Below are 16,470 nucleotides of genomic sequence, written 5' to 3'. Positions count from 1 at the left end.
AATAAAGGAAAATTCAAACGAAAATAGTTATCAGTTACTTTAACTAGTTTACACTCACCTTGTCAGACGGTGGCATGACAAGCATGTAGAAGTACAAATAACTGGAAGACACTGCGTAATTACCACATTCATATCTATACTTTGCTAACTTGTACATACTGTCCATCATATTCAAATTGAACTGCAAAAATAAAATGAACAAAACCATTGGTAATGCAGTCAAACAGCAATACCAACGACAACATAGATCATTAATCTGAGACACTTTTAAGCTGTCTATTAAATTAATGGTTGAATGTACAAACAACACCCCATAAGTTGAAATTGTGTACAAGATGAAATGAATAAAATAGCATATTGTATGGAGGTTTAGATTATAATTTTGGTATGTCCCAAGTGGAATTAAATAGCCAATATATTTATTACTATTGACAGTATGTTAAACCAAGCTTTGCATTCACAAGAGGATGTATGTATTTTTTTTCCACTAGTGGCCTGTTACAAAAGATATTTACAATATGACTTGGTTTCTAGATCGAAAAACAGTTTGTTACAAAAGATGTCTGTTTCAATTATATTATTTTATGCCTGGTTTTCACTCATGTCATGAACTGCCCTCTGCTTGCATGTTTTTGGGGGTGTTCCTTTGTTTGGCACTATTGATTCTGGAAATTGCTTTGCAGAACTAGGCATTTGTTAATGTGAAACAGCTGAATGTCGCACCACTACTTTTGTTTGTATCTTTCTGGCTACATACAGCTTGTGTGTCTTGTGTAGTATTACCAATTTTACTGCTAGTTTTTCCTTTAATCGAAAACTTATTTTCCTCTAAGATTTGCCACGTGTGTGTTATGCCATTTACTTATGTTGTTTTGTATTTAATGTGTAAGAGAAATTAGGGAATAGTGAAGGAGTCGTAGATCTAAATGATGACAAGGTGGGGTTGGGGTCCAAAGATGAGTGAACAGTGAGTGTGCAGTAGTGGAATGGGGAATGAGATAGAGGAAAAGGGATGACTAGCAACAGGTGTAGTGAAAGTGGGAGCTTGATTGTGGGGGAGGGGGTCGGTGGCAGGGTCTGGGAGAGGGGGAGAGAGTGCTGGGAAAGGATTTTTTTCATTATGTGATTTTTTCAATTATTTTACATAGTGTTTGGATTTAAAATATTTTCAATAATTATAAAGCAACTATGATTAAAAGTGGCCATACAAATTGCTGTAACTACCGAATTCGTGTCTGTGCTGGTTCAGTGTTTGTGTGTGAAGTTTGTGCTTGATTTGGCCACCAGAGGCCTCCTGGCCTGCTAGTATGACAGTTGTTGCATCTGCAGCCTGCCATCTGTGCATTCTGTTTAATGACCATATGGGCTGGAGCACAAGGCTCTGCCAACTGCTTGTCTGTTTCAAGTACTTCGTTCGTACATATTTATACTTTTCCATGTAATAAAGTTACAGTGTTCTTGGGTTAGAACACTTGGGCAATGAGTACAGTATTTGACACTGCGTGTTCCACTTCAGTCATTAGTCCTTTGAGTTTAATTTCCATGAAGCCAGTGCTCAAATCTCTTCTCAAACAGCAGGCACTGCCAGTTGCTATTTCCAGTTTAACAAATACATTGGCAAAATGTGCACCCCCACCAACAGCATATCTGCCACTGTTCCCTGCGTACAATGACGCAGGAGAAGACTGGGACGCTTACAGAACCTTCAAGTCTTTCTTTTGATCAAATGTCTGAGTTAGTTGTTACCCATGACTGCAAAAGTACTCATGTTATTGCTGCTCATGTGGTGTTTAATTGTTACCCAAAGCAGCCAAAACACTCATATAGGGCATGGGCAGCAAAACTATATGGACTCAGTTATCATCATTTTTGTGACAAATGTTCATAAGGAAGGATGTGCAGATAAAATGGTCCAAGATGCAATCATATGTCTTGCTCCTGACAGGGAAGTTAAAGAGTGAGCTCCACAGTGGGAAAATCCCATGCTTATGGAAGTATTAAAGATAGCTCAGTCATTTGAAGTTTCAGGGGCTGCAGCTAATCAGATAGAAGCCTAGTCTGAAGTTTCAGAAATCAGTTCCTCTCACCCCTCTCAGCCTTCAGTCAGTTCACAAGGAAAGAGAGAAGCTATTGCAGCATAATATAGGTAATTGTTGTTCGTGACAACATTCCGCATCACAACAGCAACAGCCTTGTGCTCCACTGCCTTCATGCCCATACTGTTCCAGTCAACACAAATGGACCGCGTGCCCCAGGCGCTGGAAAATGTGCAATAGGTGCTTTAAAAAGGGATACATTGCTTCTGTAACTCTTCCGGACCTGAATGAAGATGAAACAAACATAGATGTGAACAGTGTGTCAGCAGTGATGGTGTCTCCGAGCAATTTGTATACTGAAGTGCATGTGTTTAGCAATCACTGAGAATGTGGGTGACACGGGTGCATCAGCAACATTGGTGAATTCTCAAACTTTTGTGGGTTTGGGCTCTCAACCTCTGGCTCCAGTGTCATGGAGGCTTGTCAGTTATAACACACGACAGATTAAAAGGCTGTGGTTCATTCATTATCATTCCTAGTTATGGACAATGCTCACATTGAAAATTTGACTGGTTTGGATGCTTTTAAACTTTTTGAATTCTTTTCTCCCTTATTTTCTGCGGGACTGGGTTGTGCAACAGAATTTCAGGTTCATATCATGATGAAACAGTCTGCCCACCACCCCCATTTAGTTCGGGACCACACAGTACTGGTAACTTTATTGTATCCAGTAGAAGTAGATCGTATTCAATCCCTTGATGTTAATCTACTTATATCTTCCAGTGAATGGTCAACATAATTGGTTAAAAAAAAAAAAAAACCTACAGGTAAACTACGCCTCTGTGGTGACTTTTAAAAATCACTTAATGCACAGTTAATCATTACAGTGTCCTGATCAGCTTTAGCAAAATTTGGGTGGGGGGGGGGGGGGGGGCGGGGTATTATTTTTCAAAGACTGACTCAGCAGACACTCATTTACAGCTGCTGCTTGACGAATAATCTGAATGCCTCCAAGTTATCAATACACCATTTGGGATTAATAAGGGCCAGTGTTTGCCTTTTGGTGTGGCAAGCCCACCAGCTATTTTTCAACACTTTTTAGAGCAACTTATTGCATCAGTTACCGGTGCATCAACTATTTCGATGACATAATAGTGCCTGATGTCTCTACACAGGAACATTTGCAGAACCTTTGTACTCATTTTCTATTTTACAATCTGCAGGGTTAAAGTGCAACATGGACAAGACAAAGTTTTCTTCAACACTATTATTTATTTTTGTTCTAAAGCATCGTGTGCTGGTATTAAATCACTGCACCAGCATACTGATGCTATTGCTATGTTGTCACACCCCACATCCACCCAATGAATTGCAGGTATTTTTTAGGCAAAATTGCATACTACCACAAATTCACAGCGGATGCTGCTACTGCTGCACTCCCGACTTCCATGCATTATTATGTAAAGATGTTCCTTTCCAATGGTCCCTGGCCTGTGACTGGGCATTCAAGTAGTTGAAATCTAAGCTACAGTTAGTCCCTCATTTGGTCACTTTTCAGCCAGGCCAGAATATTGTGTCATCAATGGACACATCTCAGTTTGTATGCGAGTGCAGGCTTTCTCGGCGAATTTCATATATAAAGTCTTCACGGGTTGTCAGCCAAGTAGCATTGTCGTCTCGTAGTAACGTTTCGATGGAATGCGTCTCCATCATCTTCAGGCAAACTTTGCCTGAAGATGATGGAGACGCATTCCATCGAAACATTGCTATGAGACGACGATGCTACTCGGCTGACAACCCGTGAAGACTTCATATACATCTCAGTTTGGCCTTGGCACCATCCTTGCTCATAAATATGCAGATGCATCAGAATGCCCTATTGCATATGTCTCTAAAACCCTAAATTCAGCACAAAAATGTTATTTTCAGGTAAAGACAGAAGCTTTGGCAATCATGTATGCTCTAAAAAAATTTTGGGTTTTTCTACACTGGTCTAAGTTTCACCTGATCACCGACCACAAACCGCTGGTGTGCCTTTTTAAACCCTTCGGCATCCTTGCCGAAAAAAGCCGCACATTGCTTACAGCAGTGGGCTCTTTTCCTGTCACGATATAATTACGAGATACATTTTACACCTACGGAGCAACTTGCAAATGCTGAGGCCTTATCGTGTTTGCTGACTGGCCTGAATATGGAGTTTGATAAAGAGGAATTATTTTCTTTTCATTTAGACGTGGAAGCTTTCCTATTACTAGCACTAAAATTGCAGCCACAGTAGCTGCTGATCCTGTTTTAAGAACAGTTATTTCTTTTGTGCAATATGACTGGTTGGACCAACCTCTGGGCCATGCTTCTGATCCTTTACGACATAATTTTGCATTACAAAATCATCTTTCTGTTTGGGAAAGAGTTCTGCTGTGAGTTATAGAGGATACCACGCTCCAGGTTGTAGTCTTGTCAGCCTTACAGCATGAGGTTATGCGTTTATTAGATGCGGACCATTGGGGCGTGCCTTGTACAAAATCATTAGCACATTTTTAGTGTCAGCCATTGATGGATAAATAACACAAGTTGTTGCAGCCTGCCCACAGTGTGGCACACCGGTGGCCCCCCTGTGCATCTTTGTCACCATGGCCAGTTCTACAGATATTTGGGAATGAATTCTTGTAGATTTTGTACGAACTTTTTCGAATTTCTACTGGACTGTTGTAATTAATGCATATTCTAAGTTTCCATGTGTGGTGGATTTTCTGTCTGCTTCTGCAGCGACAACAATTTAAGTTCTGTCCAAAATATTTGAAATGGAAGGTCTTTTGTATATGTTAGTTACAGACAATGGCCTACAAAAAAAGTGGTTTTCGTCATGTCACGGCTCCTCTTTTCCACCGCAGCCTTCTTCACTAGGGCTGGACTCGGATGTGGAAATGGAAGGCGTGCCAGTGTCATCTGCCCTACCACATGGTTTCTCATGGGGGCAGGCGCTACACCTGTCCATGCTTGCGCCTTTTCCAACCCTATGCAACAGTGGCAGCACATTGCACGGCACAACAAACAAAATGGGGGAAGAAGAATGATTATTATGAACATTTAAGACTCAGATGAAAAAATACATATTGGGTGTGTCACTGGAAGGGACTCTTGACTGGCTCTTCGGTTCTTATAAGTTACCCCTGCTGGAGATGAGAGTCTGGCAGAGTTGTTGCACAGCTGTCAGCCCCGCACTCTGCTACATCTGCTTCAACCCATGCCAGGACATCTTATGACACTAGTGCTGCAACACTTCCAGCCTGCCACAGCTGCCTGGGATTGCAGTCTTTACTGCCGACCAAAATAGGTGCTGGTGGGAACCCAGCTCCTGCGCTGTTGCAGATGAAGCCTCCATTGCAGCTGGCACTGCCTGTTCAGCCACCTTCACCGCAGCCTTCTTCACTAGGGCTGGACTCGGATGTGGAAATGGAAGGCGTGCCAGTGTCATCTGCCCTACCACATGGTTTCTCATGGGGGCAGGCGCTACACCTGTCCATGCTTGCGCCTTTTCCAACCCTATGCAACAGTGGCAGCACATTGCACGGCACAACAAACAATGTCCAAGACAAACAAAGTGGATGCGAGCACAGTGCTCACTTCTTTGCACAGGAAGAGGAGTGTTGTAACTACAAAATTTGTGTGTACATCGCTTCATAGTTAGGACATGAAGTTTATGCTCGATTTGGCCTCCAGGCCTGCTAGTATGACAACAGTTGTGAGTGCAGCCTGCTGGCTGCACACCCTGTTAGAACTAATGACTATAGAGGACAGAGTGCAAGGCTCCACCAACCACTTGTGTGTTGCGTTATATGTACTTTGTCTCTCGTATGTTTATGCTTTTCCATGTAATATACTTATTGCTCTTACTGGGAAGTTGTACAATGTGCTAGACACCTTGACAAAAGCCATTCTCTATCAATATAACTCACAAAAACCATAATAACCAACAATGTAAACATAGCAATTAAATTAGATTACTTGCTTAGTAGACAGCAACAGGCTGACAAAGAAATGCTGAAGTATATGATTCACTAAGGTACAGAATATGGCATTTTTCTTTAAATGATGAAAAAAGAACAACATGGTTAACTAAACTAAAGTCTACAACACTAAGCAAGTAAGTGCCACAGACCAGTGTCAAGGGCAACACAACAAGACTAAATGAGATACTAAGTGTGTCACTTGATAGGCAAGTGCCAGATTTGTTGTTGTTGTTGTTGTTGTGGTCTTCAGTCCTGAGACTGGTTTGATGCAGCTCTCCATGCTACTCTATCCTGTGCAAGCTTCTTCATCTCCCAGTACCTACTGCAACCTACATCCTTCTGAATCTGCTTAGTGTATTCATCTCTTGGTCTCCCTCTACGATTTTTACCCTCCACGGTGCCCTCCAATGCTAAATTTGTGATCCCTCGATTCCTCAAAACATGTCCTACCAACCGATCCCTTCTTCTAGTCAAGTTGTGCCACAAACTTCTCTTCTCCCCAATCCTATTCAATACCTCCTCATTAGTTACGTGATCTACCCATCTAATCTTCAGCATTCTTCTGTAGCACCACATTTCGAAAGCTTCTATTCTCTTCTTGTCCAAAATATTTATCGTCCATGTTTCACTTCCATACATGGCTACACTCCATACAAATACTTTCAGAAACGACTTCCTGACACTTATATCTATACTCGATGTTAACAAATTTCTCTTCTTGAGAAACGCTTTCCTTGCCATTGCCAGTCTACATTTTATATCCTCTCTACTTCGACCATCATCGGTTATTTTACTCCCCAAATAGCAAAACTCCTTTACTACTTTAAGTGTCTCATTTCCTAATCTAATTCCCTCAGCATCACCCGACTTAATTCGACTACATTCCATTATACTCGTTTTGCTTTTGTTGATGTTCATCTTATATCCTCCTTTCAAGACACTGTCCATTCCGTTCAACTGCTCTTCCACGTCCTTTGCTGTCTCTGACAGAATTACAATGTCATTGGCGAACCTCAAAGTTTTTACTTCTTCTCCATGAATTTTAATACCTACTCCGAATTTTTCTTTTGTTTCCTTTACTGCTTGCTCAATATACAGATTGAATAACATCGGGGAAAGGCTACAACCCTGTCTCACTCCTTTCCCAACCACTGCTTCCCTTTCATGCCTCTCGACTCTTATAACTGCCATCTGGTTTCTGTACAAATTGTAAATAGCCTTTCGCTCCCTGTATTTTACCCCTGCCACCTTTAGAATTTGAAAGAGAGTATTCCAGTCAACATTGTCAAAAATCTTTCTCTAAGTCTACAAATACTAGAAACATAGGTTTGCCTTTCCTTAATCTTCCTTCTAAGGTAAGTCGTAAGGTCAGTATTGCCTCACGTGTTCCAGCATTTCTACGGAATCCAAACTGATCTTTCCCGAGGTCGGCTTCTACCAGTTTTTCCATTCGTCTGTAAAGAATGTGCGTTAGTATTTTGCAGCTGTGACTTATTAAACTGATAGTTCGGTAATTTTCACACCTGTCAACACCTGCTTTCTTTGGGATTGGAATTATTATATTCTTCTTGAAGTCGAGGGTATTTCGCCTGTCTCATACATCGTGCTCACCAGATGGTAGAGTTTTGTCATGACTGGCTCTCCCGAGGCCATCAGTAGTTCTAATGGAAAGTTGTCTACTCCCGGGGCCTTGTTTCGACTCAGATTAGAAACTCAAATACCAGGGGTTTGAGACAATTATTTTTTCTATTACTTCTTTCACCTCTGGTAAAGCTTTGCTAGCATTAGAAGTGCAAAGTCGCAACATGGTTCAGAGCTCACATTAAACTATAGGTAAGTCAGTTCTAGGGTTGAAGGAAAGTAATGAAATACCTCTCTTTCAAGGTCCATAACATAAAATACAAAGTGTTTCACAGTTCCTATTAACATGCTTCTAAGGGTTTCAAAGGGAATCACTGGATAAAGTTTTGATAGGAACCCACATCTGGAAATGTACCATTTGGATGTGCAATAAGTTTGCAGAACAGACAACTTTCAAATCTCCCACTTCTCAGTATGCATACAGCGGAGCCAATAAGTTCTCATATGCCTGGTCTACAGGAGTCCGTGGCACGAGTAATGTTTTGATTACTCGTCGTCGGGTTCTCTTCTACGTAACAAAGGATGTTCTCTTCAAAGCGGAGAGTGTGGCACGTCCACGGAGAACCCTCCTAGTTGCAAACACAGGTTTCTCGCACTGTTGCTGCGGCTGGATGAAAAGGTGCCCGATGTCATAATTACAACAGGAACAGTCTATGGCACACATTTCTCAATATCTATATGTACCGTGAAATGGCACATTTGAAAGTGATTTGGCCTTCAAAATTATTTTACATTCAAACAGCATACACTCCCAGAAAACGAACACCATGTATTTGTCACCCCAGCAGCGGGAAATTTTATTGATGCATTCTTCAGGCCATGTAAAACACACAATCACACATACAGAGCCATATGCACGTGAGTACAGTCAACACAGTGTGCACAGTGTCAGCACTAGTACCATGTATATCCTCCTTTTGCAGCAATGCAGGCTGCAATTCTCCCATGGAGATGGTCATAGAGGTGCTGAATATTGTCTTGTGGAATGGCCTGCCAGGCAATTTCCACCTAGTGCCCCAGTGGGGCCAGTGTTCGTGACAGATGTGCAGACCATGCAAGATGACGTTTCTTCCTGTCCCAAATATGCACAATGGGGGACGGATCCGCGGACTGTGCTGGCCAGGGTAGTGGACATACACCTTAAAGAGAACGTTGGGTGGCACAGGATACATGTGGACGTGTTGGGAAAGCACATCACCTCATTGGTCCATGGTCCGCCCCCGGTAGCTGAGTGGTCAGCGCGACAGACTGTCAATCCTAAGGGCCTGGGTTCGATTCCCGGCTGGGTTGGAGATTTTATCCGCTCAGGGACTGGGTGTTGTGTTGTCCTAATCATCATCATTTCATCCCTATAGACGCGCAAGTCGCTGAAGTGGCGTCAAATCAAAAGACTTGCACCAGGCGAGCGGTCTACCAGACGGGAGGCCCTCGTCACATGCCATTATTATTATTATTATTATTATTATTATTATTATTATTATTATTATTATACTGGTCCATGAACAGTAATGTGATGGGTTGGATGATGGTTTGAATGTACAGTGGACTTTCAATGTTCCCTCGACAATCACCAGGGGAGAACAGCCAGTGTAAGATATTGCTCCCCACGCCATGATGCCAGCCGGGTGTTGGCTCTTTGCACCTCAGTCACATACAATCCTGATTTTGGTGCTCACCTGCACAACGCCACAAACATGTACGACCAACATTGGCACCAAGGTAGAAGCAACCCTCATCACTGAAGGCGTCACGTCTCCATTCGTCCTTCCATAAACACCTATCATGACACTACTGGAGTGGGGCTGTACGACATAGCAGCGTGAGTGGAAGGCACCCCTAAAGGCATGCAGGACCGTAGCTCTGCTTCATGGAGACGGTTCTGAATAATTCTCACTTACATCCCTGGAGCAATGGTGTCCCTAAGTTGCTGTGAAGTGACGGCACAGTCTAGTACAGCACTTCATAGGATGCAATAGTCTTGGCGTGCATCTGTGCGCCGCTGCTGTCCAGACCTAGGTCAATGGGGATGTGGATTTTCTGCTGATCACTGACAACAACATCTAGACACTGTGGAGGCCTCACACCCATGTGTTGCGCAATTCCACAGTACGTCTATCTGGCCTCCAACTAGCCCACTACACCCCCCTCGCTCAAAATCTGTCAGTTGCACAATAAACTCAAATAAAATAACACCTAATAAACAACAATGGTATTCACAACCATATCCAAATCAATGACAGCTTTAATTTTATTTGTATGTAACAATTATAAAAATGGTTGCACAAATGGATCACATACACTCTTTCGCGGCATGCTAACAATGTTGCAGACACAGATGCAGCTCCATATGCCACGGCAAACCGGCTGCCACTGGCTCTGGCGGTGACCAACTGCTGTGCAGCTAGCAACATTCCAGATACCACGGTTCCTGGTGTGTCCGCAGTTCTATGCGTTTGATCATCGCATGCACTGACTTCTCTTAGTGTCCAGTGCAAGTATGGTGGATCTTATTCACTTGTGTCAGTGTTCGTTTCTCATTTTCCAAGAGTGTATTTATGGACATGGGTTCCTTATCAAAACTCTATCTAGCGAGTCTTCTTGCAACCCCTAGAAGCCTGTAATAGGAATTGTGAGAAACCCTATATAATACTTCTATGCTGTGATCTGTTGCAGACCAAAACAAGCAACATCTACAAAACTTTTACTGAAAGAATCTGGTCATATCCTCTTGTTACAATGGGGAACTATGGAATAAACGAAGTGAGGGAAGAAAGTTGAGTGCTAGTCAGCATGCTTTTCAGTGAATGGATGCTAAGAACAAAGGATATATGTTCCCAGCAAACCACCCTTTGTTGATTCCTCCTAGGGAACTAACTGGTTGGAGAAATGTTAATTGGTATTTAATAATTCATGGAAAGTTGCATAAGGGCGGTAAGAAAAATAAAGAGGCATGTGGACACAAAGTGTGGTGATGTTCATCTTGGTTGAATTGCAAATCACCAGTCATCCAACAGTTACAGTCTGATGGTATATATAGAGTAAAGGATTATTCATTTCCCCAAAAGAATCCTAACAGTTTCAAGCTGTTCAGTTTCTTAGAGAGAAAGAGGGGAGAAAAAGGAATTAATACCATTGGCAATCAAGTAATAACACTCACATTATGTTCTTTGATGAGGTTCTGTACAAATGCCTCGGGATCTCTAATATTCTCCATCTTGTTCATTACATCATCATTTGATATAATCTCCAGGACCGCTGCCACATCTTTCTGAATCACTGCTAGCTGTGTAACGACCTCTGCTCTCTTCTGTTTCAGGGACTGCAATGAAATAACATTCAATTACAACCACACTTAATGACAATTATATTCATAGAAATAATGGAAATAATACCCGATAATGACAGATTTCATGCTACAGGAGTGCATCAAAAATAGGAGTTGCATGAACAAGATACTTGGCAGCTCAGCAAGTAGGTGTCACACTACAAATTCATTTAGGGTTCATATCTTGGCAGGCACAAGGTTAGTTCTTCCCAGCAGTTTACATGATTTCCACCCCTGACAACACTTTGCATTTGTAAGCAACACAAGTGGTACACAGACTGCTTTTGTTGATACAAAGTTTGTCCCTCTGGCAGTGACAGAAGTTAGAGCTGTACAAACTCAAATAAAATTACACCTAATAAACAACAGTGGTATTCACAACCATATCCAAATCAATGACAGATTTAATTTTATTTGTATGTAACACAATTATAAAAATAAAAAAATTAAAGATATATCATTGTATGTTCTAGAAGTGGGAATTGCTCTCTCTGCCAATGATGTGTGTATTATAATCAGGGTTACTGGACATCACTCCAGATGTAGTTGAAAGTAGATTTAATCCTTCGATGGGTGTGCCTGTGGCAGTTAGCCACAAGATTTAGTTTTCTGTTAGTATCACAGATAGCGTTACAGTTGTGCCCAAGTCCATATACGTATTTGTTATTCTCAACAGGTGTCACCACTTAGTACATCTGTATGATTCATGATTTCAGCAGTTTGGTTGCACGTGGAAATGGAGAAAAAGAAGGGATTTGACAGGCACCGTCTTAACTGTACGTCCTGAAGATTATGAGAAAGTATTGCGAGAATTGTCAGATGTAGAATTACAAGAATTGTCAGATTCGTGTGAATCTGAGTCAAAAGAGGAAGTTATTGAAGAAGAAAACCACAGTGATGACTTTGAACAATCAACAGAGGAAACAGATGACCATTTGGTTGAAGAGAAGAGAAAACAGATGATTACCGATTTTATGTAGGAAAAGATAAAGAAACTACCTGGATAAGTCAACCGCTTAATTCTTCTCCTAAAACCAAGGCTGAGAGCAGGCCAGGTCCAAAAACAACTGCTGAAATTACCGAAAAAGAAATTGATGCATTTTACCTACTTATTACTGATGGGAAGATTGACAACAATGTGGAAAATACAAACCGATACATCTAGAATAGTAAAAGAGCTAAAGTTCAATATTTGAGAGAACGACTGCAGAGACATCACAAAACCAGAGATAAAAGCTCTTTTAGGTGCATTATATCTAATAGGTGTAAAGAAAGGAGGACACACGGATTACTGTGAACTGTGGGATGCATATGGTACAGGAATGATTATTTTACAAGCTCTCTTCAGCTATAAGCACTTTCGCTTTCTGCTTCAAACTCTTAGGTTCGACAACCTGGCTACTCGGGAGGGGGGAACCACCACCACCACCACCACCACCACCACCACCACCACCACCACCAAAGTGACAAAATAGCACCTATTCGGGACTTGTTTGTCATCAACTTCCTTGCTCACTACAATGCCAGCGAGTTTGTAACTATTGACGAGATGTTGCACCCTTCCAGAGGACGCTGCGGATTTGTTCAGTATATCTCTAATAAGCCTGCAAAATATGGTATCAAGATTTATGACCTGTGTGATTTTACACCCTACACTTTGAAATTTACTGTGGCAAGCTGATGCCAGGACCCTACCTGAAGTCTAACAAGTGACATTGTACAAAGATTAGTGACACCATCTGGATTGGTGACACCAACTGAGAAAACCAACAGAGATCTTACGACTGACAATTGGCTACCCTGTGGCCGAAAATCTCCTCGGTAAAGGTTTGACTTTCTTGGAAACAACGAAAAAAATAAGAAGAAATACCTCAAGAATTCCAAGCAAATAATACCTGGGAAGTCCAGTATGTCTCTTTGGTTTTCACGACAATTTTTGTATGGTCTATTTTTTTATCGACAATGCACAGCACAAATGAAATAGCTCAAGAGACTAAGAAATCGAGAGTGAATTTGGACTACAATGCTACCGAAGGAGGAGTACACACTGTAGATCAGATGTGCTCATCCTACAGTACTTCCAGAATAACGCGACGATGGCCACTTGCAGTTTTCAACAGATATCTAGACATTGGTGGGATAAATGCAAACATTATTTTCAAATTCAACAATCCTGATAATAAAGAAAGAAGACGAATTTTTTTGTAACATCTTGCTCTGGACCTAATGGAAGAACATTTGAATCAACGAACATTACTTGAGACACTTCCCAACTATATTCACGCCTTCTTCACCAAGTATAGGCACGAGGAAGAGAAGACCAAGAAGCCAACAAAACCTGGAATTTGTTACATATGTGGGGAAAAAAAAAACACAGAACCACAACCGCATGTATGAAATGCAAGGAAAATGTATGCAATAAACATAGTGTCATCGATACAAAATGTATGCAATGTGAAAGTGAGCTGCAGACGGAAGTTAACTAATTTATTCACAATCTTAAACAGGAGTGGGAGTTTATGAATGCTCCATTTCATAATGTGTTCCCTTGTTACTTTCGTTTCATGTGAATCAGTGCAATTAAGTGATATAATTAAAAGAACCATGAAGGTAATATAGGATATCGGCTTGTTATAAATTACAATGACAATGATAGACAATTGTGAAGGCAACAAATAAATAAAAGATTATTTTTATTGAGCCATGTAATGTTATGTTTTCTCCAATAAAATGCAACTGGCGATTATATAAAGATTATTTTTCCTTAGGTTAAAAATGTAATACTAATTGCAGTGTAAAGGCCGCAACGCGCCCACTCATGGAAGTACGAAAGGCGCACCTACTGAAGGGTTCAGCACAATATTAGCTTAAAAAGACAGGTTGGGATCAAGTCAGAATAGGAAAATAAGAATCCTGCTTCTAGATAGCGTTCGTGGGAGGGGTGTAGGTCAGCAGCTTCAGGAGAAATTAAGTGCAGGGTACCAGGTCACAAGTTTTGTGAAACCAAGTGCTAACCTTAGCCAGGTGACAGAAGGACTTTGAGAAGGAAGATCAGGTAATTATAGTTGGGGGAGCAGCAAACAGCCTGGCTATGAATCCAAGATGTAGTATCAGGAGCGACCTGGACAAAATAGGAGCAGAAACTGGGCACACGAATGTGGGGTTGGTGGAGGTCTTAGTAATATGATCAGCCCTGTATTAACACTGTTGTAAGGCATGTTAACACTGAGATGAACAGGATGCTCCAGACACCGGCAAAATCTCACATAAGTGATGTTCCAGTTGATGCTATTGGTAGGTGAGGATACACTACATACGGCCTGCACCAAACTAGAAAGGGAAAAGATATGTTAGCTTCTCTACTATGATCCCTGTGGTTAATATGACCAGGCAGACAGATTGTTTAGGTTAACGCCGAAGTCCAGACAGACAACATTCAAGAAACATAGAATAAAAGAAGCTACATGTACACTAAATAGGGATAAACTAAGAGTAGTATCAATTTACTTCATCAAAATATCAGAGGAATAAAAAATAAAGTACATGAGTTGTTAGTGTGTTTAGATGATCTCGAAAATAAGAATGAGATTGATATACTTTGTCTGCCTGAACCCCACATAACCATGGGGACACAAAGTGTCAGTATAAATGGGTATAATACACCATCTTATACGTGCAGTTCTAGCACGGATAAAGGAGGAGTTGCCATTTACACAAAACAAGGTTATAAGTACAAAACTGTAGAAGCAAGCAACTTTTGTGTCGCTCAGCACTTTGAAGTTTGTATACGTGAACTACAGCTAGATATTAGCAACAGTGTACAGCTCCGCATTAGGAGATTGGGAGCTATTCATAAAAAAGTTTGACTCCCTATTATGCTGTCTGTCAGACGAAAAGAAGAAGTTATTAATCAATGGTGATTTCAATGTAAACTTTCTAAGCAATCCTGATAGGAAAAGTAAACTAGAGCATTATTAATGACATATAAGTTAGAATGAGTGATCAATTTCCCTATACGTATAGCTCAAGACAGTAGCACTCTAACAAAAAATTCAAATTTGTGTGAATTCCTAAGGGATCAAACTGCTTAGGTCATCGGTCCCTAGACTTACACACTAGTTAAATTAACTTAAACTGACCTATGTTAAGAACAACACACACACCCGTGCGAGGACTCGAACCTCTGGCGGGAGGGGCCATGCAGTCTGTGACATGACGCCTCAAACCGTGCGGCCACTTTGCGCGGATAATGTACTTGTGCAGCAAGACGAAGTAAAACTAACACATGCTTTCCCTGTGATAAATAGATTTTCAGACCACGATGCACAACTGATTAACTTACAAAACTTATCATGGTGTGCAGTTCAGAAACCATGAAGTAAAAGTGTAAGGCTGGTCAACCTGGTATCTATACAGCACTTAAACGATAATTGGGGAGATGTATATAATGAGCCAAATGCCAATGATAAATGCAACATGTGTCTTGATAAATTTATATACCTTTTTGAAAATTGTTGCCCCAAAAAATTACTAAATGTAACGCCAAAGTTTTCAAAGAAACCTTGTATTATTAAAGGTATTAAAGTGTCTTCAGAAAGAAAAAAAAAATTATGACAGAGCAAGAATTAGTAAAGACCCAGAAGTAATTTTACACTATAGAAATTATTGTAACATACTGAGAAAAGTTGTCAGAAAATCAAAAAATATGTATATTAGAGATGGAATCAATAACTTGGACAATAAAATCAAATCACTACGGAATGATGTCAGAAGAGAGACAGGAAAATTAACCACTGGGGAAGGTAGTATCACTATTAAAGAGAATGAGACCACCTTAACCAACAGTACACAAGTAGCTAATGTATTTAACAACCATTTCTAAAGTGTGGGTGAAAAAATTGGTGGGAAAAGTTCAAAACAACAAGCCAAGCAGTACATGTAAGAGCCAGTTTTGAGAAATCCTTGTCAGATCAATTTTCATCTCACAACATCTTGTGAAATACGGAAAGTCACTAAATCTCTGATAAATAAATCTTCTGTTGGATTAGACAACATTTCTAACAAGATATTAAAACAATGTGGAGCAGTTACAGCTGATGTTCTGAGTCACATCTGTAATGTATCACTAACTCAAGGTACTTTCCCATACAGGTTAAAATATGCCATTGTCAAGCCTCTCCACAAAAAAGGGGACACCACAGACGTCAATAATTACTGGTCAGTATCCTTGCTTACAGCATTTTCAAAAATCGCCGAGAATGTAATGTACTCAAGAGTGGTTAGCCATCTCAACAGTAATGGGATACTTAGTACGTCACAGTTTGGATTTCAAAAATGATGTTCCACTGAAACAGCAATAAACAATTTCCCTGCCACATAGTAGAACCTTCACATAGTGAAATGTCCCCAACAGAAATTTTCTGTGACTTATCCAAAGCATTTGTTTGCGTGAACCATG

The 16,470-nt window shown here is 40.8% G+C and overlaps 1 protein-coding gene across 1 annotated transcript in view; it reads right to left on the bottom strand.

The window, feature by feature from the left end:
* The window catches only part of LOC124788148 (eukaryotic translation initiation factor 3 subunit E), a 38,840-nt gene that overhangs the window by 12,604 nt on the left and 9,766 nt on the right, over nucleotides 1-16,470 (bottom strand). The window contains exons 3-4 of the mRNA XM_047255295.1: nucleotides 10,845-11,006; nucleotides 59-181 (exon numbers count right to left, since the gene is read on the bottom strand). Of these exons, the coding sequence (XP_047111251.1) occupies nucleotides 59-181; nucleotides 10,845-11,006 (285 nt within the window). The remainder of the gene's footprint in view (nucleotides 1-58; nucleotides 182-10,844; nucleotides 11,007-16,470) is intronic.

The sequence above is a fragment of the Schistocerca piceifrons genome, chromosome 3 (genome assembly GCF_021461385.2).
Source record: "Schistocerca piceifrons isolate TAMUIC-IGC-003096 chromosome 3, iqSchPice1.1, whole genome shotgun sequence".
Taxonomy (NCBI): Eukaryota; Metazoa; Arthropoda; class Insecta; order Orthoptera; family Acrididae; genus Schistocerca; species Schistocerca piceifrons.
The sequence above is the reverse complement of the archived record's forward strand: the minus strand, read 5'-3'. Positions and strand labels throughout refer to the sequence as shown.